This window comes from Nerophis ophidion, linkage group LG17, assembly GCF_033978795.1.
Source record: "Nerophis ophidion isolate RoL-2023_Sa linkage group LG17, RoL_Noph_v1.0, whole genome shotgun sequence".
Taxonomy (NCBI): Eukaryota; Metazoa; Chordata; class Actinopteri; order Syngnathiformes; family Syngnathidae; genus Nerophis; species Nerophis ophidion.
This window is the reverse complement of record NC_084627.1, coordinates 24,401,024-24,428,303: the sequence shown is the minus strand read 5'-3', so window position 1 is coordinate 24,428,303 and position 27,280 is coordinate 24,401,024. Positions and strand designations below refer to the sequence as shown.

General features: G+C 39.1%; 1 protein-coding gene across 8 annotated transcripts in view; it reads right to left on the bottom strand.

Annotated features, from left to right (window-relative positions):
- The window catches only part of ark2n (arkadia (rnf111) N-terminal like PKA signaling regulator 2n), a 53,493-nt gene that overhangs the window by 16,496 nt on the left and 9,717 nt on the right, over positions 1-27,280 (bottom strand). For 3 of the 8 annotated variants that reach the window (XR_009802429.1, XR_009802428.1, XR_009802427.1), the window contains exons 3-5: positions 25,723-25,893; positions 25,160-25,271; positions 5,008-5,094 (exon numbers count right to left, since the gene is read on the bottom strand). Coding sequence is in view for 3 of the 8 variants with exons in the window: in XM_061876638.1 (XP_061732622.1) it covers positions 9,378-9,567; positions 25,160-25,271; positions 25,723-25,893 (473 nt within the window). In the remaining 5 variants the exon portion in view is untranslated. Of the gene's footprint in view, positions 1-5,007; positions 5,095-8,897; positions 9,568-11,466; positions 12,861-25,159; positions 25,272-25,722; positions 25,894-27,280 lie in introns of those variants that run through there. The other 5 variants (XR_009802430.1, XM_061876640.1, XM_061876638.1 and 2 more) reach the window with 4 other exon arrangements.

The window sequence follows — 27,280 nt, the reverse complement described above, 5'->3', positions numbered from 1 at the left end:
TAGAGGATAACAAACTGAAAAACTGGAAATAGCTAATGGCTAACAAAAACAGCTTACCGCTACGACGACCAGGACAAAATGTAGCATGACAGGTAGTAAATGTAACAAAACGACACGACAGGTAGCACGACAAGAGTGATATGTGGCAACCACAATACAATGATCCAGCGCTGACACAAGACAAAGCAGGTACAAATAGGAGCAGGCTGATGGCAACAGGTGTGGCCAGGTGCCAATCAGCCGCAGCTGAGGAGGAACACAGAACTCAGGGAACAAGACAGGAAGCTGACAAAATAAGAGCACTACACAGGAACTAAGGACAGGAAATACTAAACACAGAGGAAACAGACAAATGCAGAGGGAAAAACTAAAACATAGACAAACTGTCAGGGGAAAGCCTGACACATGGGATAGACGGATGATGACCAGGCCACGGTAGCTGGCTCTGTTAACGGCTTACAACTCATGATGACCAGGATGCACGATACGGCAGAAGAGTGTGTCATGAAGATAAACGGTAAGAAAAAAAAAAAGATAAATATCTAAAAGCAGCCCAGTGAGGAATTCGCGATCCACATTCGTAGTCTATAGCTGAACCAAGGGACACAATTTAGCTACCTTGGCAGTGTATTTACACAATAGGGATACTCTGACAAAGAGATCAAGTCAAAGATGTGTTTTCTAAGAGAAAAGAACTGCTGACAAAGACCTTTAGTCTGTCCTTGAAAAAGAGATAAATCAAGACTGTAGTCTTCGCAAAGAAGAGATCAGACGACTGGAAAGCTGCGAGATGTGGACGGGCAGGAAGATCATGAATAAGAGTTATGAAGAAGCGCTTTGGCAGGTCGTAGAAGAAAGGGATAAAGTCTACATGGTCCACAGAAGGCAGAGAGCCTGGATCAACCAAACGCAACGTCCCAGAGCTCTGCTCCTGGTCATGATCTAAGGTAGTGTGGAGGGCAAGAGGCCTCCGGGGAGAAGATGATCTTAGATGCTCGAATAGGGTAAAGAATGGTGGATCTTACGAACAGTGGTCTTAGAGCGGACCACGAGAGAGAAGAGAAACCATAACAATTAATGAATAGTCCTCAATTTGACTGTCGGGGATTGATCAGTACTATCACCAGACTCCAGTAACATAATGTTGTAAAGCAGATTAAGTGTGTCTTGAATGTGCCCTGAGTAGTGAGCCTAAGGGCTGAAAGAACAGATGGCCTTGGGAATGAAGAAGGGCTCAATCAAAAAACTCTTGATCCCATATGGCACCACCTATTAGAGTCCCACCTACTTTTTAATTTTCCTCAAGGAACTCTCCTGAAGGAATCAATAAAGTACTATCTATCTATATTTGAAGTCTGCGGAATAGCACAGAGATCTCTCACAATGAAATACTATCAGCTCAGGTCTCAAATCACTTCATTTCAAATCACTATTATGTTAGATCCACTATGGACTGGACTGTCACACTATTATGTTAGATCCACTACTGACTGGACTTTCACAATATTATGTTAGATCCACTATGGACTGGACTCTCACTATTATGTAGGATCCACCATGGACTGGACTCTCATTATTATGTTAGCGCCACTATGGACTGGACTCGCACTCTTATGATAGATCTATTATGGACTGGACTCTCACACTATTATGTTAGATCGATTATGGACTGGACTCTCACACTATTATGTTAGATCCACTATGGACTGGACTCTCACAATATTATGTGAAATCCACTATGGACTGTACTCTCACTATTATGTTGGAGCCACTATGGACTGGACTCTCACTATTACGTTAGATCCACTATGGACTGGAATCTCACTATTATGTTAGAGCCACTATGAACTGGACTCTCACACTATTAAGTTAGATCCACTATGGACTGGACTCTCACACTATTATGTTAAATCCACTATGGACTGGACTCTCACTATTATGTTGGATCCACTATGGACTGGATTGATTGAAATGAGGCATAATGATGCAATATGTACATACAGCTAGCCTAAATAGCATTTTAGCATCGATTAGCATGCCGTGACCATTGATATGTCTGACTAGCACACTCCACGTAAGTCAACTTGAATCCGTCTTTGATCGTGTTGTTACACCCTCCGACAACACACCACCGACGAGGCATGATGTCTCCAAGGTACGGAAAACAGTCGAAAAAACGGAAAATAACAGAGCTGATTGGACTTGGTGTGTGTAATGTGTTTGAGAGAATGGCGGATTGCTTACCGTTGTGACATCACGGGTGAAAGGTCATTGCTCCGACAGTGAACAATTGAAAGGCGTTTCAATCGCCAAATTCACCCTTTTAGAGTTCGGAAATCGGTTAAAAAAAACATATGGTATTTTTTCTGCAACATCAAGGTATATATTGACGCTTACATAGGTCTGGCGATAATGTTCCCCTTTAACCGGATTACTTACGAGCAATGTGTCTTACATTTTGGTGTGCAACGTCGAAAAAACATAAAGGGATTTCTTCAACACGGTTTCTATGTGACGCGGATCCAGATTCAAAAACAGAAAATACTTTTGAAGTTTTTGACTGTGATCGGAATTCTCAATACCGTTCCACTGTCATAAATCCATTGCATTTGTGAGTAGATTTGAATAAAAAAAATATACAAATTTAAATTTGGTATGATTTAAAACATCTTTTTTTAACTTTACATAATTAAAATAGAACTGCTTTCTATGAAATTTTGTTTGTAGCTTGCAACTCATTTGGACAGAAGTCAGAAAAATAGTGAGAAGATTCTGGTAAAATTGAGAGTGCGGTAATCTCTATTCTTGTTGGGATGGCGTGGCTCAGATGGTAGAGCGGCTCTACAAGCCATTTGAAGGTTGCAGGTTCCAGCTTCTACCATCCGAGTCAGGGCTAGTCCTTAGGCAAGACACTTCACCCAACTTTCCCCCACTGGTGTATGGATGTGAATGGATGTCTGATGGTGGTCTGAGGTGCAAATTAAGAGCCGCACTTCAATCAGATGACTGTGCTTACAAATGTACCTAACCACCATCAATGTGTGAATGTGCACCGAATTAATGATGATGTTCTCAGTTCTCTGTGAAGTGCTTTGAGTGTCTAGAAAAGTGCTGTATACAGTCGCGATCAAAAGTTTACATACACTTGTAAAGAACGTAATGTCATGGCTGTCTTGAGTTTCCAATCATTTTTACAACTCTTATTTTTTTGTGATAGTGATTGGAGCACATACTTGTTGGTCACAAAAAACATTCATGAAGTTTGCGTCTTTAATGAATTTATTATGAGTCTACTGAAAATGTAAGCATATCTGCTGGGTCAAAAGTATACATACAGCAATGTTAATATTTGCTTACATGTCCCTTGGCAAGTTTCACTGCAATAAGGTGCTTTTGGTAGCCATCCACAAGCTTCTATTTGAATTTTTGACCACTACTCTTGACAAAATTTGTGCAATTCGGCTAAATGTGCTGGTTTTCTGACACGGACTTGTTTCTTCAGCATTGTCCAAACATTTAAGTTGGGAAGGCCATTCTAAACCACATAATTTTCCTCCAGAAGGTCTTATCTTTGTCCATATGATGTCAGGTGAAAGAAAAATTGAGCTCTTTGGCCACAGATGAGGTGATTCGAGCATCTGGTCAGGATGCCACCCAAACGCCTCCCTAATGAGGTTTCTAGGACACGTCCGACCGGTAGGAGGCCATGGGGAAGACCCAGGACACGTTGGGAAGACTATGTCTCCCGGCTGGCCTGAGAACGTCTTGGGATCACCCGGCGAAGAGCTGGATGAAGTGGCTGGGGAGAGGGAAGTCTGGGCTTCCCTGCTTAGGCTGCTGCCCCCGCGACTCAACCTCGAATAAGCGGAAGAAGATGGATGGATAGATGGCCACAATACCCAGCAATATGTTTGGAGGAGAAAAGGTGAGGCCTTTAAGCCCAGGAACCCCATTTCTACCGTCAAGCATGGTGGTGGTAGTATTATGCTCTGGGACTGTTTTACTGCTCATGGAACTGGTGCTTTACAGAGAGTAAATGGGACAATGAAAAAGGAGGATTACCTCCAAATTCTTCAGGACAACCTAAAATCATCATCCCAGAAGTTGTGTCTTGGGCGCAGTTGGGTGTTCCAACAGGACAATGACCCCAAACACACGTCAAAAGTGGTAAAGGAATGGCTAAATCAGGCTAGAATGAAGGTTTTAGAATGGCCTTCCCAAAGTCTTGCCTTAAATGTTTGGACAATGCTGAAGAAACAAGTCCATGTCAGAAAACCAACAAATTTAGCTGAACTGCACCAATTTTGTCAAGAGGAGTGATCAAAAGTTCAACCAGAAGCTTGTGGATGGCTACCAAAAGCGCCTTATTGCAGTGAAACTTTCCAAGGGACATGTAAGCAAATATTAACATTGCTGTATGTATACTTTTGACCCAGCAGATTTGCTCACATTTTCAGTGGACCCATAATAAATTCATAAAAGAAGCAAACTTCATGAATGTTTTTGGTGACCAACAAGTATGTGCTCCAAACACTCTATCACAAAAAACAATAAGAGTTGTAGAAATTATTGGAAACTCAAGACAGCCATGACATTATGTTCTTTAAAGTTAAAGTTAAAGTACCAATGATTGTCACACACACACTAGATGTGGCGAAATTACTCTCTGCATTTGACCCATCCCCCTTGATCACCCCCTGGGAGGTGAGGGGCGCAGTGAGCAGCAGCGGTGCCGCGCCCGGGAATCATTTTTGGTAATTTAACCCCCAATTCCAACCCCTGATGCTGAGTACCAGCTATGGCAAAGAGACGGATCAACATTTTAACACACATTGTAGGTCGGAAAAACCAAATAAAAACGTAAAATAATTTGTCATATTTTCACAGAGATAAAATAGACGAATTTCCGACTATAGAGGGAAAAATCACAGGACAGAAAGAAACAGGGTTTCAAAAAGCAAATGTAAGACTTTTTTAAGACCATAAAAAATACAATTTAAGACTTACTTCACATCGATAGGTGAGAGGCATTTGTCATGATCTTGAATAAACTTTCCCGAGCACCGAGGCGACAAAGAGGCTCACCAGAGGACGCTGTCAACAAAGCAACACAAGCTATTTAACTCTCTGTGATCACAGCGCTGCTGTAAATAGTTTGTCTGCGTAAGCACTTGTAATAACAATATCACCGATAGCCGGTTAAAATTCATGCCACAAAGTGTAACTGGAGCAATGTTGGCAGTTTTTGTATGGCTATTCTGTTGACAGATCTGCGCATACAGAGGACAGTTCAGCTTGTCGTTGTTGTTTTGGCTTGTTAACAAACAGAAAGTTGATCCATTACCCCATTGTTGTTTGTTTGATATACCTTGCTGTAAAACCAGAGGTGGGTAGAGTAGCCAGAAATTGTACTCAAGTAAGAGTACTGTTACTTTAGAGATGTATTACTCAAGTAAAAGTAAGGAGTAGTCACCCAAATATTTACTTGAGTAAAAGTAAGTTGTGAAAAAACTACTCAAGTACTGAGTAACTGATGAGTAACCTGTTTGTTTAATGATGACGGCAACAAGTAATGCACAAAAACATAAAAATAGCAATGAACAAATTCAGAGCCAGTAATATCTCTTAAGCAACTAAAACAATAATGTATATTAAATAATATATATTTGGTTTTACACTGTATTGAAAAACAAGTGTATGTAAACTTTTGACCGCGACTGTAAATGTAATCCATTATTATTATTATTTGGTCCATGTCGTTCTCCAAGGTTGTGGTGATTGTACAAGTTCAGGTTTTGAGTCCAATTCTCAAAATATCAATTCGGGAACCGAAAATGCATTCTTATACTTGCAAAAATCACTGCCTGCCTCACTTTGAATACGCACATAAAATGTGAACGCTGAGAAATGGAAGGGTGCTCCTTGCGTGGTTGAATTAGCATACAGCTGATTGTTGTACACGAGTGAAAAGAAGCTTTGGCAGCATCGCTCCACTCCCTCTTTGTCTTTCTTTAAGAGTGAACGCCATATGTCCCGCCCCTACTGGCAGGTGTCACGAGACGACCTCTGAACCCTGCAGGCGGCTTTTTGTGAGCGAGGTTTGCATTATGTTGTGGGCTGCCAGGCAGTTGTCTAGACCAGTGGTTCTCAACCTTTTTTCAGTGATGTACCCCCTGTGAACATTTTTTAAATTGAAGTACCCCCTAATCCGAGCAAAGCATTTTTGGTTGAAGAAAAAGAGATAAAGAAGTAAAATACAGCACTATGTCACCAGTTTCTGATTTATTAAATTGTGTAACAGTGCAAAATATTGGTCATTTGTAGTGGTCTTTCTTGAACTATTTGGAAAAAAAGATATAAAAATAACTGAAAACTTGTTGAAAAATAAACAAGTGATTCAATTATAAATAAAGATTTCTACACATAGAAGTAATCATCAACTTAAAGTGCCCTCTTTGGGGATTGTAACAGAGATCCATCTGGATTCATCAACTTAATTCTAAACATTTCTTCAAAAAAAAAGAAATCTTTAACATCAATATTTATGGAACATGTCCACAAAAAATCCAGCTGTCAACACTGAATATTGCATTGTCGCATTTCTTTTCACAGTTTATGAACTTACATTCATATTTTGTTGAAGTATTATTCAATGAATATATTTATAAAGGATTTTTGAATTGTTGCTTTTTTTTTTTTAGAATATTTTAAAAAAATCTCAGGTACCCCTTGGCCTACCTTCAAGTACCCCCAGGAGTACGCGTACGCCCATTTGAGAACTACTGGTCTAGACTATTTGGGGCTCGGGATGAAGGAAAACAATGAGATATCTCCTGAAGTATTGTACTTATAAGGCCAATTAATCCCAGTCATATCGGAGAAGAACATGTCCCCAATTATCACATTCTTTACAAAACAACGTGAAGGACAAGTGTGTTTCTTTGACTAAAAGTATGTTTACAACATCCAAATTTAAACTTTGTTAGGAAAAATGTTTTTAGAACACAAGCAACACACCAAAAAATATTTTTGTCAGTAAGATTTATGTTGTCCACTGATTAATCTCCTTTTGTCGTAATAAAAGAATTATCCAATGATTTGTCTATAAAATTATAAAAAAAAAAAAAAAAGTTGTACACCTTCTCCCTTATAGTACAGCCTATCACTTCAAAAATAAGGAGTGGCCAAACAAAGCCTGTTTTTTCATCAGTATGAATCTATTTTTTATGCATTAGAAAAATTATTATTTTCTATGTATGAAATATTTTTGATTGTAACAGATGATTTTGATTCATATTAAATGTAATTTTTAGCTTTGGATGTATCACTATATTTACAACACTCAAGATTGTGGGCAACTACAAGGGTAATGCAGCCGCAAGTTGTTAAGATACAGCCTCCACCGCATGTCTCTTTTGGGGTCGCGGGGGGTGCTGGGGCTTATCACCGCTGCATCCGGGCGGAAGGCGGGGTACACCCGGGACAAGTCGCCACCTCATCACAGGGCCAACACAGGTAGACAGACAACATTCACACACTAAGGACAAGTTAGTATTGCCAATCAACCTATCCCTAGATGCATGTCTTTGGATGTGGGAGGAAGCCGGAGTACCCGGAGGGAACCCACGCAGTCAAAAGAACAACATGCAAACCACACAGGAAGATCCCGAGCCCGGGATTGAACTCAGGACTACTCAGGACCTTCGTATTGTGAGGCATATGCACTAACCCCTGTACCACTGTGCTGCCCTTGTTAAGATACAATTAAGGAAAAAATAAGCCTGAAAATCACCACCGAAAAATTGTTGCTACAATAAAAAATATACCGGTATATACATTTTTACTTCCATAGCCCAAGCCACACATCCCTTCACAGGTTATCAAATATAATTTAGTTTTGCACGCTACTTCTACCAAGAATGACAAGAACAATGGGAAACTTGTAAATAAAAGACTTTACAAGAATGTCATTAAATAATTCTATTTATTGTTTTAAAATAGTCTTTTTTTTTGTTCTACAGACATAAGTTAAAGGAAGTTCTTGCAGAAGCGACAAAATATAAACACCCTTTTGTTCATTTAAAATACTGACATTGATATAGCAACAGAAGGAAGGTTAAATGATAAGTGATGAGGATAACAAGGTGTGCAACAGCCATTATTAAAGCAATGCCCTTCTGTATTATGTCAACCATATATATATATATATAAAAAAAAGATGGCAGCATTAAAAAGCATTGTGACCTGGCATTGTTACTCTCCAATGAACAGTATGGACAGCAACTATATTTCTTTTTAATAGAATATGAAAAACATTCCAAAGAATGCTATAAGCCCAATTTTAACAAGGATTAAAAAAAACTTTTACTTTGGTTAAAAAATAATGGGTAGGATTAGTTTTCCCTTTCTGTAACCAGCAGAGGTATTTTTGCACAACTCCTCAGGTAACCTTTGAAAGAAAAAAAAAAAAAGTGGATAATAAATGTCACTGGCAGGGGGTTGGGGGGGGCAGAATGTCAATGTGACAAAAGATGTCACAAGTAGCTACTCACACTTAGAATTTTTTTCCATAAGAATTCAAATTACATTTAATATTAAAATAGTCATTGTCAAGATAGCAAAAAGTTTTGCTGGGTAAAAATAATTTAAAACGACAACAGTGCAGATTTCAAGGCATTCAGGACATGTCGCTATGCAGTATTTAGCGGAAAATACATTTCTTTTAAAGTTTGCTGTAAAGGAGCATTTTTTGGTTCTCCTTTTATTAATTCAAAACAAGTAAAAATGCGGCGCCGGTCTCGTACATTCACACTCAACTCGCGCACTTGCAATTGCGACAAGGCGTGAAGTCCGCTCTCGTCAGGTCAAGGTACTTTTTGTAAAAAAAAAAAAAAAAAAAAAAAAAAAAAAAAAAAAAAAAAAAATTATTTAAGGAAGGAAAGCTTGTGCCCAAAGCAGCAGCAGCGGCGGCATCACTAAGAGTGGACCGCCTGCAAAAGCCTGATGTAGAAGGTGAAAACCCAGTGGTGAGACTTCTATTGTTATTAAAAGAGTCTGTAGTGAAGCAGGCCAGGCGCCATTTTGTGATACTGACCACGCTCTCCAGCAGCAACTTTGATGTTTGTTTTTTTTCACGGTACAAACACACACATAAAAAGGTCATCAACTTGAGGGAGGGTATTGCTATCTAAAATATAAATCACTCCTGCAGCTTACAAGTGCTTTGTCGTGTAAGCACGTCTAAAATAAAAAAATAGGGAATCACGTCAATAGAATGGCTTTGAAATACATGACAATTTAGGGAGTCCAGGACAGAGGCAAAAGGTGACTGGCGGCGGGGAGGTGGCGGAGACGGGCGTTTCGGTGTGAGAGGTCGTCTAAGGTAAGTATTTGTGTCCGCTTTCCTCGTCCAGCGTGAGGTCCACCACCTCTGGGGGGGACACCCAGTTAGACTGAGGGGAAACAGAAGTCCACAGCTGAGGTTGGTTTGTGCCGTGCGATTGCTCCACCGAGTTCTCTTTGCAAGAGGACAAGCTCTTGATCACGCCGCCGCAAGGATGGGCGCATCTGGAACACACAGAAAAATCCTTCAACGTCAAATGTCCCAAAAGTGGAATACTTTATAATTTGACCAACACCTACTCAGTGGCCTAGTGGTTAGAGTGTCCGCCCTGAGATGGTTTGGTTGTGAGTTCAAACCCCGGCCGAGTCATACCGAAGACTATAAAAATGGGACTCATTACCTCCCTGCTTGGCACTCAGCATCAAGGGTTGGAATTGGGGGTTAAATCACCAAAAATGAATCCCGGGCGCAGCACCGGTGCTGCCCACTGCTCCCCTCAACTCCCAGGGGGTGAACAAGGGGATGGGTCAAATGCAAAGGACAAATTTCACCACACCTAGTGTGAGTGTGACAATCATTGGTACTTTAACTTAACATTTTGGGGGAAAAAACAGTAACCCTAAGAACCTAAGCACAAATCAAAGGATCAATTCACACTCATTACTTTTTACTCACTCTAAAAGAAAGATCAGCCTCAACAAAAAGTGTAAACAGAACACCAACGCGCAAAGAGAGTACCGTATTTTTCGGAGTATAAGTCGCACCGGCCGAAAATGCATGATAAAGAAGGAAAAAAACACATATACCGTATTTTTCGGAATACAAGTCGCAGTTTTTTTCATAGTTTGGCCAGGGGTGCGACGTATACTCCGGAGCGACTTATGTGTGAAAGTATTAACATATTACCGTAAAATATCAAATATTATTTCTCTCATTCACGTATGAGATTAGCCGGATGTCAGCAATCGCCACACACATGTCAACCAATGAAAATTCGGTGGAGGCGGGTCATGGCATAAGTGCATTGTGGGAAAGAAGACGCTACCTGCTACGGTACATTGGTGGTAACTTATAAAAACAAAGGGCTGAACAAAAATGGAACCGAAAAGGAAAGCATATACTGCAGGTTACAAGCTGGAAGTAGTGAAATACGCAGCAGGAAATGGCAATCGAGCAGCAGAAAGAAAGTTTGGAGTAAACTCCATACCTGCCATCATCCCCGGAGGCTTAACCAAAATACTCCAGCACCTTGACATCTCCTTGAATAGGAGCTTTAAGGCAGTCCTGCGCAGCCTGTGGGAGCAGTGGATGATGGAAGGGGAGCACAGCTTCACGGCCACCGGGAGAATGCACCATGCAACTTTTCTGGATGTCATCGGATGGATCGACAAAGCATGGGTTTCAGTGACAACCGAAACCATCCTGTCCGGATTCAGAAAGGCTGGAATAATTGGAACTGCACCTGACAATGACTCTGTTGCATTGTCTTCTTTTGGAGTTGACAGAATTGTATAGAAGCGACACCGAAAACGAAGATTTCATGGGATTTAGCGATCAAGGAGTGACAGACTTTTTGGTAAATGTATAGCATGTTCTATATGTTATAGTTATTTGAATGACTCTTACCATAATGTTATGTTAACATATCAGGCACCTTCTCAGTTGGTTATTTATGTGTCATATAACAGTCTGTTGTTCACTATTATTTATTTATTTTAAATTGCCTTTCAAATGTCTGTTCTTGTTGGATGTTATCTAATAAATTTCCCCCAAAAATGCGACTTATATATGTTTTTTTCCTTCTTTATTATGCATTTTCGGCAGGTGCGACTTATACTCTGGTGCGACTTATACTCCGCAAAATTCGGTAAGTCGCACTGGAGTATAAGTCGGATTTTTGGGGGAAATTTATTTGATAAAATCCAACACCAAGAATAGACATTTGAAAGGCATTTTAAAATAAATAAAGAAGAGTGAACAACAGGCTGAATAAGTGTACGTTATATGAGGCATAAATAACCAACTGAGAAGGTGCCTGGTATGTTAACGTAACATATTATGCTAACAGTCATTCAAATAACTATAACATATAGAATATGCTATATGTTTACAAAACAATCTGTCACTCCTAATTGTTAAATTCCATGAAATCTTATACGTCTAGTCTCTTACGTGAATGAGCTAAATAATATTTGATATTTTATGGTAATGTGTTAATAATTTCACACATAAGTCGCTCCTGAGTATAAGTCGCACCCACAACCAAACTATGAAAAAAAACTGAGACTTATAGTCCGAAAAAATGCGGTAGTTACTTGAATTTATTGACGGAAAACCCCTTGAGATGAAGCATCTCGTTTTCAAGGGGGACCAAATACATTTAGAATTAACACAACACAGGACAAGTTACACAACAATTACAATCAGAGACAATTTTGCTCAGATACCTCTCAGCTCACACAACAGTATTTACAATAGGATAACATAATGCAGTAAAATAAATATAATAATATTAAATTAAAGTAAATTCCAACCAAGGGCATACTCCTTACAGTGGCATTCAGTTTTAAGATAAACAAAAATACATTATGAAGGGACCAATGGTTTATAAAGACAGGCAGATGCTTCCAGTCAAAGGGGGCTGTAAAAGAAAAGGACCTCTGGGCCAGCTCTTTACGCACAGTAGGGACAGTAAATGTAGGATATTGAAAGTGTCTCAGAGGGTAGGATGATGTAAAGGGCACAACAGATTACAATAAATACACTAAAAAATAAATAGAAACCAGAGGTACAGCCGTCGCTTGTCAGGATGCAGCCAGTCGAGCTGGCTGTGTAAATGACAGTGATGAGTTCTGTATGGACAACTAAAAATAAATCTACACAGGGTGTTAAACAAAACATCAAGAGGGTTAAGGTGTATATCATAGGTATTAAAATAAACAATGTCCGCAGAGTCATAAATTGGTAAAATAAATTGAGGGATTATTTTCCTTACTTATTATCCTTAGTTACTGTACTTGAAGTTGAGGTAGTTTTATTGTTCTCTTTTTTTAGTTTATTTTGAACATGAACACACCTACAGTATAATACTGTGGAGAGGCGGAGCCGGTAGTCCGACAGAGAGGCAGGGCACACCGGAGCCCGGCCCAAGATGGCGGCGAGGAGGCGGGGACGGCGAGCGAGTGGCGAGGTAGTGCGCGCTGGGAGCGACGCCACAATTAAGATCAGGTGCGTGTATCGCGCACCTGGGGACAATTTAGTCTTCCTCTCGCACTGTTTAAAAGGGCGACAGCTGTGAACGTCGGAGAGAGAGGCGGAGAGACTCGAAGAAGCCAGAGGGAAGCTGACGCGGAGCTAGAGAGGAAGAGAGCCAGAGGCAGACGACGAGCGAGCGGAGAAGAGGAACTGAAAAGCGAACTGGAATGAGGTTTTTATTTGAAAAAATAAACAAAGTCACAACCCTGCTCAAACGACGTCCCTGTTTGGTGGTCCATGGAACCCGCACGTCAGCAAGAGTCTGTCACAAATACATCAAACAATTTAATATAATTTCTCATTACATCATGTCTGAAAAGGAGTAGGAAGAAGAAAAGCCATTTAATCCTACCCAATTCCCACTTCAGAGCGTTTACAAATACATACATTAATTTACTGTGTTCTTTTTGAAACACAATTGTATGATTAATACAGCAGTTCTTGAAATATATAATTAAGTCACTCATGACAAACATACTGAGATAAAGAATATCCCATTTTCAATAAGGTTGAAGGTATTTCTAATTATGAATGAATGAATTAAATACGTTTATTTCGGTCATATAATCAACCATCAACCATTTTGTGTGACCAGTTTAACAGTACACATTACACATATTTAACAATCAAACACTTTTACACACAAAAGAAAATAAATACAATGACCAAAAAAGGAATAGGCTGAAGACAAAGCTTATATTTGCCACTCCTATACATTCACTGAAAATTAGATTGCCTGGATTCTTATTTTTTGTACTTTGTAAGCACTATTAATTTGAACAATCTCTAAAACTGGATCATATCAAACAGTGTTTAGCTTATTTGCTTAATCCATTCCATAGTTTAATTGCACATACAAATATGCTAAAGGTTTTTAGTGCCGTACAATAGTACAAATGTTTTAAGTAAGTTTTTCTTCTAAGGTTATATATCTCCTCTTTAGTTAAGAATCATTTTGTCCATGATTGGGTAACAGGTTATAGTTTGCTTTGTACATCATTTTAGCTGTTTGCAATTTTACAAAATCATTTATCTTATTATTTTTATATTTACTCATAACCAAGGATGGAATTTTGACTACATTACCTTGATCAAAAGCTGTACAATTTTGCTGCCTGCTTGGAATGGGGAACAGTAGCACCACCGAGTAGCCAATATAGTTGGGAATTGTATTCAGATTCCTGGGGTGATGATTCCAATCAGAATTAATTCTCAATTCAATTCGATTCTTGATTTTAGCAATGTATTTTTTGGTTGAAGAACGATGATAAAGCCTTTTCAAAACAGGTAACAAAAGGCTGCCGACATATGATGCACACACGAAGCAAGTGAGCGTGGGACGTGACGGGATCATCTTTTTAAAAATGGATTCTAAAAATAATAATTAAATGAGATTTATTTTTTAATAAACTTAATAGATTGAATTAATACATGTATATATTTGTCACAATTACACAGTCATGGGGGAACTGGACCTTTTGAAAAATTTGCCTATCATGCATACTCCCTATGTACAGTTGTGATCAAAATTATTCAACCTCCACACAATTTTGGTGTTTTAGCAAGTTGGACATTTATTCCGTAAGATGCATTAAAAAGACAAACGCAACTTGAATTACATTATATTTTGTAACATACCAAACAGTGTCATTTCTCTTAATATCTCATTAACAAAATTATTCAACCCCTTGAAGATCATAACTCTTAAGAACAGAATTTGAATAAGGTCTTTTCAATCAGGTGTTGAAAACACCTGTAGATGTGATTACAACCATAACGAGCAACAATTAAACTGATTGAAAAAGACTGTGACGCTCACCTTCTTGTAGATGGTCAATGGTGTATTTGCGACATGGTGAAGTCCAGGGAGTGGTCAAAGAAGTCAAGAGAGGAGGTAATTTCTCTTCATTAAAAGGATATGGATATAAAAAAAATAGCAAAGATATTACACATTCCAAGAGACACAGTTGGGAGCATAATTCGCAAGTTTAAAGCTAAAGGCACAGTGGAAACTCTACCTGGGCGCGGTAGAAAGAAGATGCTGTGTGCAATTGCTGTCCGGTATTTGAAGCGTACAGTGGTGAAAAACCCCCGGGTAACAGCTGAGGGACTACAACAGGACATTGCAGAGGGGGAAACGCAGGTTTCGTCCCAGACAATAAGGCGCGCACTATGAGATGAAGGCCTCCATGCCAGAACTCCCAGGCGCACCCTACTTCTGACTACCAGGCACAAGAAAAAGCGACTCCAGTATGCCAAAAATCATCTGGACAAACCCCAAAGGTTTTGGAAAACTGTTTTATGGAGTGATGAGACAAAACTGGAACTCTTTGGGCTTATGAATCAACGTTATGTCTGGAGGAGAAAAATGAAGCTTACAAAGAGAAGAACACCTTGCCTACTGTTAAGCATGGTGGGGGGGTCAATCATGCTCTGGGGCTGTTTCTCTGCCTCAGGTACCAGGAATCTCCAGCGCGTTTAAGGCATTATGAATTCTATTTCCTACCAGGATATATTAGCTGCAAATGTCATGAAGTCAGTGACGAAGCTGAGGCTTGGGAGACGTTGGACCTTAGAACAGGACAAAGATCCCAAGCATACCTCCAAATCAACATCAGAGTGGTTGCAGAAGAAGGGCTGGAAGACTCTGGAGTGGCCTTCACAATGGCCAGACCTAAAGCCTATAGAAAACCTGTGGTGGGACTTGAAGAAGGCAGTTGCAGCACGCAAGCCCAAGAATATGAATGAACTGGAGGCTTTTGCCCAACAGGAATGGGCTAAAATATCTGTAGATGGTTGCAAGAAGCTTGTGTCCGGTTATGTATCACGTTTGAAGGATGTCATTACTGCCAAAGGGTGTTTTACTAAGTATTAAAGATGCATGTAACTAGGGGGTTGAATACTTTTGTCAATGAGATATTAAGAAAAATTTCCTTTTTTGGTGTTTTGTAAAATACAGTGTTACAATTTAAGTTGCATTTGTCTATTTGACACATCTTTATTTGATATGACTATGAACAAAATACGGAATAAATAACCAACTTGCTAAAACACCAAAATTGTGTGGGGGTTGAATAATTTTGATCACAACTGTAAGACAAGAACACACGTTTTTCTTTTATTTATGCATTCTAAGTTGTAAAACACGGCCAACACGAGGTGGCTAACAGTGCAGCTAATGTGAGGACACTATTCTACCCATAAAGCCCCCTCAAAAACATCAAAAAACTGCAAACAATACTCTATATACCGATTTTGACCTGAATATTAACCAAGTATTAGCAATATTATAGCAATTGAGCTATGGAAAATTAATTTCAGATTATAAATCATGCCTCTCATTTGTGTACATAGTAGGTTATTGAAAGATAGGAACTTCCCATCAATCAGCATACAAGTGAAAGCAGACATAGCACAGTATGTGATATTATCATGTTTGCAGTTTGAATATTTTTTTTAGCACTTAGCAAAACTGCTTAGTTTTTCACTAAAGCCGGATCTGTTTAGCACGCAGCTTCTTAAACGTGTAAGTCCATCCAACCATTTTCTACTGCTTGTACAGTACCTCTCATGGTTGTGGGGGGCTGGAGTTTATCCCAGATGCACTTGGGCAGAATGCAGTGTACACCTTGGACAAGACGCCACCTCATCGCAGGGCCAACACGGATACACAGCCACTCACACTCACCTACTAGGGCCAATTTAGTGTTGCCTATCATCCTCTCTATATTCCGGCTAAAAAGATAAGGTTCTGGATCATCATTTGTGTTTGATGGCTCTCATGAAGTCTGTCATTTTTGGTAGTGGTGTTGTTGAATGGAAAGTGAACGTTGTGATGCATCTGTGAAATTAACACGGTGCCATACGCTCATAATTACTAAAATATGTAAATATTACATATTATGATTGTGCCTGTTAATACATTGCACAAATACTTACAGCATGTATATAAAACAATGGATATTTTTTGAGCAATTTGTAAGCAGAATGGAGTGACTCCCATTAGTGTCTTTGCAGCAGACTTTTGCTAACGTTTATTTATGAGTTAAAAATGCATTAAAAAACAAACAAACATGTTCTTGTTTTACATAAGGATTGTGAAATATGGACAGAATTCTAAAAAAAGCGCATTTTCCCTTTAAACTTTGTAAAACACTTCCACACAGACTGAATGACATGTTGACGTTGATTGGCTGTCCTTTTTCTTGTCCATACACACACAAATTTCTACGGCGCGTGCCCACACAGAGGAGAGGTCATCGGGAAGGATTAAAAAATAGATCCAATGGCCTCCGTGTGGGGTTTTAACAGGTGCGGCCAAAAATCACTCCGAACAACGCCCTTGCGCTGAGGTGTTGTTCTTTTTGTCTTCACGTATGTATTCTGAAGGTTTAAACTAGGAAGAGGGAGGGTCAGAATGATTGAACACGATCGCCCTCTAAGAGGACCTATGCATCCACTTAACTGCAGCTTTAAATTGGAGTAAAAAAATAATTTTCAATAGCACATACTTTGTTGTTATGAACAAATGTAACCGCATTTCTGTTGCATTGCCTTTTAAATATTGTTTTCATCAATAATTAAAGATTCTGAATCGATTTGGACTTAGAATAAATAATAATTGCTATTCAGATGTGAAGGCATTTATTGAGCACCCCTCCCAGCCAAATATATAAGTAGGTCTTATTAAAAAATTAGAAACGGAAAGAATAGTCAAAATTTAAATCTTAAAGGTTTGCATTTGTTTTGTTAATGAGGGGTCCAAAATGTTGTTTTCAATGGTTTTTAATAGGGCATATCTTGTCATTAGGAACAAAGGCATCTGTTTTTCTATCACTTTGCCAGTTAGGCCAATTTAAGTAACCACACTATTCACGAAGAAATATTATATAAAATATTATCTGGCAAATTCGACCTATACAGTGGTAGAGCTGAAACGATTACTCGAGTAACTCGATTACAAAATATATTCGACGAATATTCGCTTTTTTATTTTTTTTATTTTTATTTTTTTTACAGCATTTTACCTCCTTAAGGCTATGTCCACATGAACACAGATATTTAATAAACGCATACTTATTTTTGTGTTTAGGACTCGTCTAAATGCAGACACATACTTTTGTCCTTAAAAACAAAAACGCAGACTTTTACAAACACTGGCCAAAGTGTAAAGATCCAAAACGCTCCACTCAGTGGAGACTTGTGATGACGTCACGGTTGTACACTGTCACTTCCAAATTCATCAACACTGCTTGTTGCCTTTAAACACACTATAAGAGGACATAATGTATGTTTGAACTAGGGATGCAACAACAAGTAATCGATTAAAATAGATTATAAAAATAGTTGCAGATTAATTTAGACCAGGGGTCACCAACCTTTTTGAAACCAAGAGCTACTTCTTGGGTACTGATTAATGCAAAGGGCTACCAGTTTGATACACACTTAAATAAATTGCCAGAAATAGCCAATTTACTCAATTTACCTTTAATAAATAAATCTATATATATTTAAAAAATGGGTATTTCTGTCTGTCATTCCGTCGTACATTTTTTTTCCTTTTGCAAAAGGTTTTTTGTAGGGAATACATGATGAAAAAAATACTTAATTGAACAGTTTAAAAGAGGAAAAAGACGAAAAAAATGAAAATTACATTTTGAAACATAGTTTATCTTCAATTTCGACTCTTTAAAATTCAAAATTCAACTGAAAAAAATGAAGAGAAAAACTAGCTAATTCGAATCTTTTCGAAAAAAAAAAAAAAAAGAACATATGGAACATCATTAGTAATTTTTCCTGATTAACATTAATTTTAGAATTTTGATTACATGTTTTAAATAGGTTAAAATCCAATCTGCACTTTGTTATAATATATAACACATTGGACCAAGCTATATTTCTAACAAAGACAAATTATTATTTCTTCTAGATTTTCCAGAACAAAAAAATTTAAATTCAATTCAAAAGACTTTGAAATAATTTAGATTTGATTCTACAAATTTTCTAGATTTGCCAGAATATTTTTTGTGAATTTTAATCATAGTAAGTTTGAAGAAATATTTCACAAATATTCTTTGTCGAAAAAACAGAAGCTAAAATGAAGAATTAAATTTAATTTTTTTTATCATTCCTTACAATAAAAAAAAATCAATTTACTTGAACATTGATTTAAATTGTCAGGAAAGAAGAGGAAGGAATTTAAAAGGTAAAAAGGTATATGTTTAAAAATCCTAAAATCCCTTTTAAGGTTGTATTTTTTCTCTAAAATTGTGTTTCTGAAAGTTATAAGAAGCAAAGTAAAAAAATAAATGAATGTATTTAAACAAGTGAAGACCAAGTCTTTAAAATATTTTCTTGGATTTTCAAATTCTATTTGAGTTTTGTCTCAGAATTAAAAATGTCAAGCAAAGCGAGACCAGCTTGCTAGTAAATAAATATAATTTAGAAAATAGAGGCAGCTCACTGGTAAGTCCTGCTATTTGAGCTATTTTTAGAACAGGCCAGCGGGCGACTCATCTGGTCCTTACGGGCTACCTGGTGCCCGTGGGCACTGCGTTGGTGACCCCTGATTTAGACCTATGCTATGTGCATGCCCTGTAACCACGTCTCTTGAGGGGGCAGTAAGCCAGCCAATGATGTGTCATGTGCAGCTCACGTGACCACGCCGTCTCCTTTGCCTGGAAACATTAAAAAAATGGCGGAGGAAAACAGGGGCGATAGTTCAGCGGAGAAATATCTTGAGGTTAAAGCTTCAATGGAGAAAAGTGTACAATCTAAGTTGTCTCAAGTGTCGAAACACTTTACTTTACTTTACTTTCACAGTATCATCTAAGACCCGCTCGACATCCATTGCTTTCGTCCTCTCCAAGGTTCTTAGTCATCATTGTCACCGACGTCCCACTGGGTGTGAGTTTTCCTTGCCCTTATGTGGGCCTACCGAGGATGTTGTAGTGGTTTGTGTTGTGGTTTGTGCAGCCCTTTGAGACACTAGTGATTTAGGGCTATATAAGTAAACATTGATTGATTGATTGATAAAGACTTCAAAGAAGACAGTTTCCTGCAAAATGTGCAGCATGGACCTCGCGTGGCACGGAAGGACAACATTGCTTCGGGAGCACCTGAAGCGGAGACATGGAACCATGGATGAAGGGAACTCACGGTACGTAAGTTTAAGTCCAGAGTCTGGATAAATTGATCCGTTGTGTCTGTCTTTGTATGTTTTTAATCTTTTGTTAATGAGGAGATTTTTTTTAAGGCAGCGCTGCAGCAAAGGTTGTGTATGAACTTTCAGAGTGTTAGGAACTTTTTGGAGATGCAACAACTTCATTTTCTGTGTTGTTATGAGCGGCAACAGACATTCATGAGTTAAGCATGGGTGACGTCATACGCAAATACGGTATTTGCTTTCACTGTTATGCTGATGACACCCAACTCTACATGCCCCTAAAGCTGACCAACACGCCGGACTGTAGTCAGTTGGAAGCATGTCTTAATGAAATTAAAGAATGGATGTCCGCTAATTTTTTGCAACTTAACGCTAAAAAAACGGAAATGCTGATTATCGGTCCTGCTAGACACCGACCTCTATTTAATAATACAACTTTAACATTTGACAACCCAATAATAAAACAAGGTGACTCGTTAAAAAATCTGGGTATTATCTTCGACCCAACTCTCTCCTTTGAGTCACGCATTAAAAGAGTTACTAAAACGGCCTTCTTTCATCTCCGTAATATCGCTAAAATTCGCTCCATTTTGTCCACTAACGACGCAGAGATCATTATCCATGCGTTTGTTACGTCTCGTCTCGATTACTGTAACGTATTATTTTCGGGTCTCCCCATGTCTAGCATTAAAAGATTACAGTTGGTACAAAATGCGGCTGCTAGACTTTTGACAAGAACAAGAAGGTTTGATCATATTACGCCTATACTGGCTCACCTGCACTGGCTTCCTGTGCACTTAAAATGTGACTTTAAGGTTTTACTACTTACGTATAAAATACTACACGGTCTAGCTCCATCCTATCTTGCCGATTGTATTGTACCATATGTCCCGGCAAGAAATCTGCGTTCAAAAGACTCCGGCTTATTAGTGATTCCTAAAGCCCAAAAAAAGTCTGCGGGCTATAGAGCGTTTTCCGTTCGGGCTCCAGTACTCTCGAATGCCCTCGCGGTAACAATTCGAGATGCTACCTCAGTAGAAGCATTTAAGTCTCACCTTAAAACTCATCTGTATACTCTAGCCTTTAAATAGACCTCCTTTTTAGACCAGTTGATCTGCCGTTTCTTTTCTTTTTTCTCCTATGTCCCTTGTGGAGGGGGTCCGGTCCGATGACCATGGATGAAGTACTGGCTGTCCAGAGTCGAGACCCAGGATGGACCGCTCGCCTGTGTATCGGTTGGGGACATCTCTACGCTGCTGATCCGCCTCTGCTTGGGATGGTTTCCTGTGGACGGGACTCTCGCTGCTGTCTTGGATCTGCTTTGAACTGAACTCTCGCGGCTGTGTTGGAGCCACTATGGATTGAACTTTCACAGTATCATGTTAGACCCGCTCGACATCCATTGCTTTCGGTCCCCTAGAGGGGGGGGTTGCCCACATCTGAGGTCCTCTCCAAGGTTTCTCATAGTCAGCATTGTCACTGGCGTCCAACTGAATGTGAATTCTCCCTGCCCACTGGGTGTGAGTTTTCCTTGCCCTTTTGTGGGTTCTTCCGAGGATGTCATAGTCGTAATGGTTTGTACAGTCCTTTGAGACATTTGTGATTTAGGGCTATATAAATAAACATTGAATGATTGAAGCATAGCAGCTCTTTTTTTTCCTGAGTAACGTTTACGTTATCCCTTTCTGGCAACGCGGAGCTGATAATGTGTCTCCGGCACATTTGACTCCGTTTTGAGAGCAAAAACGCACGCTTACTAATTTGGAAATAAACGTAACGGACAAAAATATCTCAGGTTCGTTTCATAATGGATCAATGTAGCCGAGCCCCAAAAAGCCATATAAATCTATTTAGATTTGAGTGACGCTTTAGTATAACTAAACGTTGTGGAGGTGCTGGAATATTTCATGCTATTATTCAGAGGCAGCCGAAAATTAATACTTTATTATTCACAACAGAAATGTGTACAATATCTGACCCAGTTCTGATCTGATGAGTTACATTTCTGTGTTATTATTGGTGTATTATGCAACTCCAAAGTCCATTTATTTAATTTAGCTGTTTTTGTTAATGTGGTGGCGTATTTGCCTTTTACGTCAGAAATTATTAATAAAATCAACTGGGTATGTATTGAGTTACATGTAAATTATGCTACTATGTACGTTCATAATATGGTTTCTCTTATTTCAGAAAGAAAAAAATCAGCATTAACGACTTGGTACAAAGGAAAGTGTGCACACCACAGCAAGCGGCTGCATTGACTGATGCTACCTGAATATGTTGCTAACTGACATGAGGCCACTATCACTGGTGGAGGATGAAGGTTTTAGACAAATGATTCAGGTCCTCAACCCTGGTTACACTCTTCCCTCGAGGAACCATTTTACCAAACTGATGGAGAGGAAGTACGAGCAGACATTCCAAACAGTGCAGACTGACATAAAAGCCACCCAGAACAAATTGCTCTCACTACTGATGTGTGGACAAATGTAGCCACGGAAGCCTACCTTGCCAATACATGCCATTACATTGGAGACGAATGGAACATGAAGTCAACCTGCCTTACCACCATGCCACTAGAGGAAAGACATTCAGCATCCAACATTGCAGAATGGTTGGAATAGGTAGTAGACAGGTTTGAAATTCCCCTTAGCAAAATTATTGCTATTGTGCATGACAATGGTGCACTTTATAAAAAAAAAATAAAAAAAAAATTGTAACACTTGCCTTGTTTTATTCGGCAAGTCGAAAGAACACGGTGCCAGTATGCTGTTTTTTAAAATAAAGTATTGGAAATGATAGAAATGTAGTTTGTCTTTTTTATCCGATTATTAATCAATTAATCGAAGTAATAATCGACAGATTAATCGATTATCAAATTAACCGTTAGTTGCAGCCCTAGTTTGAAGGTAAACATGCTTCTCTTCTCACTCAACATTAATAAAAATAAAAAAAAGACACATAAAAATGGGTTTTGTGACACTCCCGCCGGCGTAAATGATTGTTGTTTTGGATATTATCGCTATGGAACCTCCACCTGATGGAACAACTTTGACAAGCAAGTCTTTTTGCTCTGACCCATAAGAAAGGTGCAACATTATTTTATGTTTTTAGTCTTTGTTTAACGACAAATCATGAAGTTAACTTATGTGTCTTGATTCCATATTTGTAAATTGAGCAGGGCGCGGTCGTGTTCGTGCGTAAAAAGCGACCATGCAGCTAAAAAATAGCGTCCTCCTTTTCATGTGTACTGACAATATACACTTTATTACCAATGTACCATTTCACTACATCCATGATTATATGCTTTATAATTCCACGACAGTTTTGTAACGGTACACGCACGTCTGTGCACTTTAAATAGGCACTTAAACGACGTGGCGCGGTTGGGAGAGTGCCCAACCTGAGGGTTCCTGGTTTGATCCCCCCTTCTACCTATTTAGTCACATCTGTTGTGTACTTGAGCGAGACACTTCACCCTTGCTCCCGATAGGTCCTGGTTAGGGCCTTACATGGCAGCTCCCGCCATCAGTGTGTGAATGTGGAAATAGTGTCAAAGCGGTTTGAGTACGTTGAAGGTAGAAAAGTGTGATCCGAGTAGAACCCATTTACCAAACACGCAAAAAGGGTTTCGTTTTGCGCGCTAATGTTGGAAAGAATAGAATAGGGTTAGGGTTTATTGTCATTATATTTGCATATAACGAGATTAAAGACTCCAACTTAAGGTGCGGTTAATGAACACTTCATTGCACATGTAATACATCACCATGTTGCTGAAGATGTTATAATTCTTTGAATGTTGGGTTTCAGCAGCACAGGCGTGCATTCGCTCTTTAATAATGTTCCCAGGTCTCTGTGTACATGCAGGCAGGTTTTAAAGATAATGTAAATGTCATTGTGTAGGTCTAGTACATCAAAGTAAACATTATAGGAGGTGTAATGCCACAAAGTCAGATATTGCTGCTTTTTTCAGGCTTTTGATTGGACAAAATGTGTATGACAGCAGGTGTATGTGTTTGTGTGCAGACAGACACTTTTGAAACTACACTTGTGTGGATGGATATTGTTTTAACCCCAAATATGTGTTTTTGAAACTCTATGTGTTTGTGTAGACTTGGCCTTAGGCTGCACCAAAAAATAATATAAATACATTTAATAAAGTCAAAATACAAATAAGGCAACAAGAGAAGTATCCCACACTTCTCTTTTGTAAAGTAAATTTGTACAGCCTATATGGGCATCTACATAAACTATATGATTTGCCTGAGAAGCTGGACAGGACAACATTTTTCCATCCATCCATCCATTTTTTATTATTTTTTTAAAGCAAAAATATGATTTATTCGATTACTCGACCGGGATATTTGCTAGAATACTTGATTATTAAAATATTCGATAGCTGCAGCTCTATACATTGGTCCCTCGCTACAACACGCTTGAAATATTGCGGCATCACTAAATTGCAGATTTAAAAAGAATAAAGTTAATGTAAGCATATCGTACACATTTTGGGCATAAATTTTATTTAGTGTATTACAGTGTATTAATTCCTAATATAAAACTGCGTCAAACCTCTGTTTGGGTTAAAGGGTTGATCCATGCTAACAACCACACGTGGTTAACCTTGGCGCTGTCAAGTTGACCAACTTTTGGCAGACAAACTTTTGGATGCACTTTATCTTCAACTCCTGCTTCATCAATAACACATCTCCACATTGGCTAGACTTTGATATCAGCGATATCAAACACAACAGTAGTACATAACATTAGACGTGGCACTTCAGGCTGAGACTGCTATAAATCAGCTGTCAACATGCCAACATGGAAATAAATTGTCTTGATTGAAGGCGCACTTCAACTTTGACATTAGTAACACAGCTTTGGTGTGAGCTATGTGGAACAACACTGCATACCCCAGAATGCTATCAAGTAAAAATAATGGTAACGACTGTAGCTGCGACTGTTATCCAAATTTTTGCAAACACAAGCCGGTGGTTTCTGCACGTGGAAACCCAGTTCTAAAAAAGGAATTACCCAGGAAGTGACGAAGTATTCCACGTAGTGGGCGGGTGATGGCGATAGTAATGACGCTTGGAGGATCCCTTGGGCTAGCAGTGAGTAAGTAGAACACAGTCAAGACTACTATATTGGGTGAAACAAGTGTAAATATGACTATTTGGCTGTTACTTTATAATGTGAATTTTTTTTGGAGAAGGTTGTGAATATTTTGTTTATGCTCTACAAAAATATTCAATCAATCCTACCTGCTTTGCGAACATTTGCCCGCAATACATTAACTGTGATAGACAAGGGACGACTGTACTCCTACATACAACCAAATTGGCATTAAAAAGAACAACAAAAATGGAATGGGACCAGATGAAATGTGCGTTTACCGAGCTTTGTCTTGCACGCCCACAATCTCCACCTCGCTGTCCGAGGAGGCGATGTTAATCTGGCCCTTGTGGTGAGAACAGCTGTCCTTGTTGCGCGCCACCTCCATTTGGCCTGAAACAACACACAAACGAGCACAAATCACACACTGTGGAAGAAACAGGGGCGGAGCGTCTGACAAGGGGAGGGGCTGCGGCTTCAGGCCCCGCAGCTGCTTAGATACAGACAAGACAATGATGGCTCAAAGACACTTTGTGTGTTTGGAGGGAGGGCAGTTTGTAGCAGAAAGTGGCATACCGGACAAAACGCTAACTGTGGACCTGATTTATGGTGATTTAACACCACCACTTAGAACAATGTGATGTTCTTCAGCTTTGAAACCAGGCAGCAGGACGTTTAAAAGCAATGCGAGCAGTGTGTGGCATCTGGCCAACACGGGAAAGACCCCAGAAAAGCCCGCCGCTAACCAAAGAAAACCCATGCGGCTGAAAGTCCAGTTTCTATTGATAGGAAGAGCAGAAGGAAGGAAAAGTTTCAACCGGGATGCACCGGGTTTGTAACTGACCTGCGATCGAGCTCAGAGCTCTTATACACCCGGAGTGAGCTGCCATATCCTGGCCTCTGTGTGTTTCTAGCTCATGCTTTATGACGGTGGGCCGGACTTTCTCCACATTCATACTCTCCTGGTTAGAATCAGTGTCTGAAATATCATAGTGACCCACTACTGGAGGCCCGTCTGCAGAGGACAAAGAGAACACTTCATTATTCAATACAAAGCGTGAATTGATGGGTGTGGACGCTGGACCCAATTAAATATCACTTTCTTTAGTTAAGTCCTCTCCAGACAGAGTGTAACAATTTAAACCAGTGTTATTTTGCCACTATGGCTAAGTTGTAGTAGTTGCATGCAATAATACGCTGTTTTGTTCTTTTTTCTTTTCTTCCATTTATTTCTTTTGAAATAACAGCCATTCACATAAAAACGATGCTAGAATACAGTACATACAAAACATGTCCACAGAATCATTCTCTGATGACAAACAAAACTGCAGCTGGACAACAAAAGCCAAACAAAAGAAGTTGGGAACAATTGTTCTACCCTGTAAAAAGGGCACACAAACACACATAAACACTGCTATGCTGGCGAGAGTGCATGTGTGTGTTTGTGCGTGCAGGGACAGTGCACTGAAGGGACGCTGCCTCTGATAGCTTAAACTGGCAGGTAGTGGCGTTACCAGAGAAACCAAACACCCGCCAAGCAAAGGCCAGGTGTAGAAGATAGAAAAAGAATTTATGTAAACCAGACTTGTCTCTTTGGCCGACAACATAATGTCCTCTTTTTTATTTATTTATAAATGCACACGCTTGGTAGTAAACTGGCACAAGAGAAGATACACATACGCACACATTTTGAAAGAAAAGTATCACCGGCGTAGAACTAGCATGTATGCTTCCTGACGGCAATTTAGCTATTCTCATTCTAGACACTAATAGAAGTCACATGCAAACAGGTGATGCCGACAACTCTCAGGGCTACATGTAGTACACGCAGAAAGAAAACATCCTTGCTATAAATATGATTGGATTCCTTCATTAATAGGCAGGATTGTGTTGAAACTGTGACACCGCAGTCACCTTTAAATGAAATGTGGGGGCAGCCTCAAAGATCACACAATCTCTCAGCCCCAGATCAGGTTTTAGGTCAGTAAACATTGTCATGCTGGTATGTACAAAAGAAGTATTAGCACTACACTGAAGAGACAAGAAAATACCACCAGGATAACATTAAAGAGAATTTATGAAAATGATGTAGTAATTTTTAAAGGGGGAAAAATAATTATATGAAAAAAGTTAACATTTATATGAGAAAGTAAAAGTCACAACAATATATATTTTTTTTTTAATCTGATTAATTACACTTTTGGATTTTGATTGATTGCAATTAACAATCAAGTATTTGCTCGCTTAGTTTAAATTAACTTTCAAAACAACTATTTTGACACAAATGCATTTTTTTTTGTCAGAATGTCATACAGGAACATTTTTAAAAATGAATGCTCATCATTTATTTGGCACAACTTGGCACAAATATTATCTTAAGTACTGTTGGAGTGTATGTTGAC